Source organism: Numida meleagris, chromosome 26, assembly GCF_002078875.1.
Source record: "Numida meleagris isolate 19003 breed g44 Domestic line chromosome 26, NumMel1.0, whole genome shotgun sequence".
Taxonomy (NCBI): Eukaryota; Metazoa; Chordata; class Aves; order Galliformes; family Numididae; genus Numida; species Numida meleagris.
Genome location: NC_034434.1, coordinates 3,098,683 through 3,101,620, shown reverse-complemented (window position 1 = coordinate 3,101,620; position 2,938 = coordinate 3,098,683). Strand labels below are relative to the sequence as shown.

Below are 2,938 nucleotides of genomic sequence, written 5' to 3'. Positions count from 1 at the left end.
GGGGGAGCGGTGAGGGCGCCGGGGGGGAGTCCCCTCGCGGCGAAGTTGACGCAACGGCCTAAGAATAGCGCGGGGCGGGGCGGGGCGGCTCCGCGGGTCCGTGCCCCCACCGGGCTGCGGTCGGGCGGGGCCTTCCACGCTTCCTCAGCGTCCCCGGTTCGGTTTCAGCTCCGGAGAGGCCCCGACCCGCAGCGCGGCACCTTCGCACCTGCCCCGCGCCGGCCCCGCACGAAGCTCCGCGAACCGCAGCGCCCGGAGGGGACCGGGAGCGGCCGCCCCGCGGCGGGGTCCGGAGCGCCGGGGGAAGCGCTGCATGTGGGCGCCGCGGGCAGTAAGTGGGGGGAGCGGGGCCGGGGGGAGCGGCGGTGCCCGGGGAGAGGGGGCCGACGGGTGGGGGTCCCCCCGGGTCTGTAGGGCGCTGCTGTGGGATCCCGGGGGTTAAGAACCGTAAAGGAAAAGTGGAATTGTCCCGGAGCTGGAGCGCTGGGAACTTTTCTCTCGCTGCTCGGCGGTAACTCCAAAACTGTTGCTTTGTTTTGTTTGTGTAAAAAGTGGGGCAGAGGAAGGACCGACCCAACCGACCTGTTGTGAGCAGAATCCACCTGCTGCCTTTTTGTTGTTTTTTTTTTTTTTCCCCTAACCTTCGACCTCTTTTCTTTCCTTGTCCACCAGAAATGCTTTCTCTGAAGAAATACTTCACGGAAGGCCTCATCCAGTTCACCATCCTGCTCAGCCTGATCGGCGTTCGCGTGGACGTGGACACCTACCTGAACTCGCAGCTCCCCCCTCTCCGGGAGATCATTCTTGGCCAGAGCTCCGCGTACACCCAGACCCAGTTTCACAACCTGCGCAACACCTTGGACGGGTATGGCATCCACCCAAAGAGCGTAGACCTGGACTATTACTTCACCGCTCGCAGGCTGCTCAACCAGGTGAGGGCCCTGGACAGATTTCAAGTGCCCACCACCGAGGTCAGCGCCTGGCTGGTGCACCGTGACCCCGACGGCTCCGTGTCCGGCACCCAGCCCAGCGCTGGCATCGCCCTCGAGAACGGCGGTGGTCTGCAGGATGGGACCGGGCCCGATGGCGCAGTGAGGGAGAGCGGGGCTGAGCAGGGCTTCGGGGAAGAGCTGGAGGACCTGGGAGCCGTGGCTGCCCCAGTGAACGGGGACCTGACCAAAGAGGTAGGCGGCTCCTTCTTATGTCTCTGCTTGGGGACAGCCCGGCGCTGGCTTCTTCGCTGTCCGTCAAAGCGAGTGGTGTTTTGTGTGCGCTGTGTGACAAGCACGTGGCCATGGGCATGGCATGGGGATGAAGCACAGCGTGCTCCTGAACGCTTGGTGTACGCTGGGGGGTGGTTTTCCACTTTTGTTTGCCATATTCTTGGCCTGAAAGTGATACTGAAAGGGAGGGGGGAAGGGGAAGGGACCGGGGTCGGCGTTTCAACCTGTGCGCATAGCTTTGCGTTGTGAAACCAGTAAAATAACGCTGGGAAATAAACACAGGCATTGGGTAACAGCCTCATCCCAGGTGTCAGCGGGGTGGTTGGGTTACTTGGCTCTGGACTTCATCCAGCTGAGACGTTTATAGCTTGGTTTTCATCAGAGAGGGGTGGGGAGAGGTGAACTGGAAAGCGGTTTATTTTTCCGTCTGAGCATAACCTTTCAGATGTTGTGATGCAATCGAGCTCCGGTCCCTGCTAGCCGCTCCTCTTTTTTTTTTTTTTTTTCCCCCCTCCTTTCTGGCGTGGATCTCTTTGTCACGGCATGTTCAGCCTCAATATCTCCCCGGCCACGTGTGGGTGTTGGCGCTGGTTGGCTACGCCGGGCACTCCCGGTGTTGCTGTTGTCTCATGGTCTGAGCTCGGTGAGGAGCCGGGGCGGGATGCAGCCCGTGATCCCGTCCCCTGTGGGCGCCTCGAGCTTTGTCACGTGGCTTTAGCACAGCAGGAGGCAGGAAACCGCGGAAAGAGAGCAGAGTGAACCCGTGCGCACGGGAGGGACGACGGTGGCGCGGTTGGCTTGGGTCCGAGCTTTGCTGTGGTTGAGCAGCGCTGCTGAGCGCTGCCACGGGTGGAACGGGCAACGCAACGCAAGCGTTCGCGTGCCTGGCTCCTGTCCTGATAACTGAGAGGTAATTCCTCTGCGTGGAAGGAGGGAGGACTTTGACATGACTCCCGCAAGGCCACGTGTGCGGCCGTTCCCTTCCGGCCGCTCCTCGGCTGCGCTGTCCCCGTGTCGGAGCGCTTGGGCTCTGCCCTCCCCCCGCGTTCCCTGCCCCCTGCCCCAGCGCGGAGGACAGGCCCTGGTGGCACCGCGAGGTGCGTGGAGTCAGGAAACCCCGCGGGCTGTCGGGATGGTGCTGCCCACAAACGCTTGGTTTTGGTGTCTTTGTCTGGCACCCTCACTCCCTGCCCTCCCATGGCTGCGGAGCTGGAGCTTTCCTCCCGCAGGGTGATGTTGCGCAGGCTGCTCTGGGACTCGGGTGCGTGCTTTTGCTCCGCTCCCCCGTGGCGTTTAACACAGTGCAGGTGCTGGGGCAGGACACGACCTTGTGCGGGGAGCAAGGCTGCGTTCAGAATTCTAGAAGCTGGCACGGTGCGGGGCTCTGCGGGCACTGAGCTGAAGGGGGGGGGGTTGCTCCTCTTGCCCCAGCAGCTCCCGGCGGTGGCCGAGCCCCAGGACAAGGAGCAGCGCTGCAGGGTTAGGCGGGTCCTGAGCAGGATCCGGCCCCCGGCAGAGGGGTGGGGGGCTCCGTGCTCGAGGTGCGCGGAGCCCCCGAGGGCACCCAGCGCCGGGCAGGGCCCCGGCAACCGCTGTACCGGCAGCTCCGCGCGGGAGGGGCCCGGGTTGGGCCGGGCGCGGTTCTCCCGTTGTCGGCGCGGAGCCGTGCGGAGGTGGAGCGGCCCAAGGTCACCGCGGCCGTCCCCGCGCGGGGC

The 2,938-nt window shown here is 64.5% G+C and overlaps 1 protein-coding gene across 2 annotated transcripts in view; it reads left to right on the top strand.

Moving 5' to 3' along the window:
- NFE2L1 (nuclear factor, erythroid 2 like 1) overlaps positions 1-2,938 on the top strand; it is a 9,578-nt gene that overhangs the window by 1,453 nt on the left and 5,187 nt on the right. The window contains exons 1-2 of one of the 2 annotated variants that reach the window (XM_021377922.1): positions 20-331; positions 673-1,184. In XM_021377922.1, the coding sequence (XP_021233597.1) occupies positions 675-1,184 (510 nt within the window). In that variant the 5' untranslated portion in view covers positions 20-331; positions 673-674. Of the gene's footprint in view, positions 1-19; positions 332-672; positions 1,185-2,938 lie in introns of those variants that run through there. The other variant, XM_021377921.1, reaches the window with a different exon arrangement.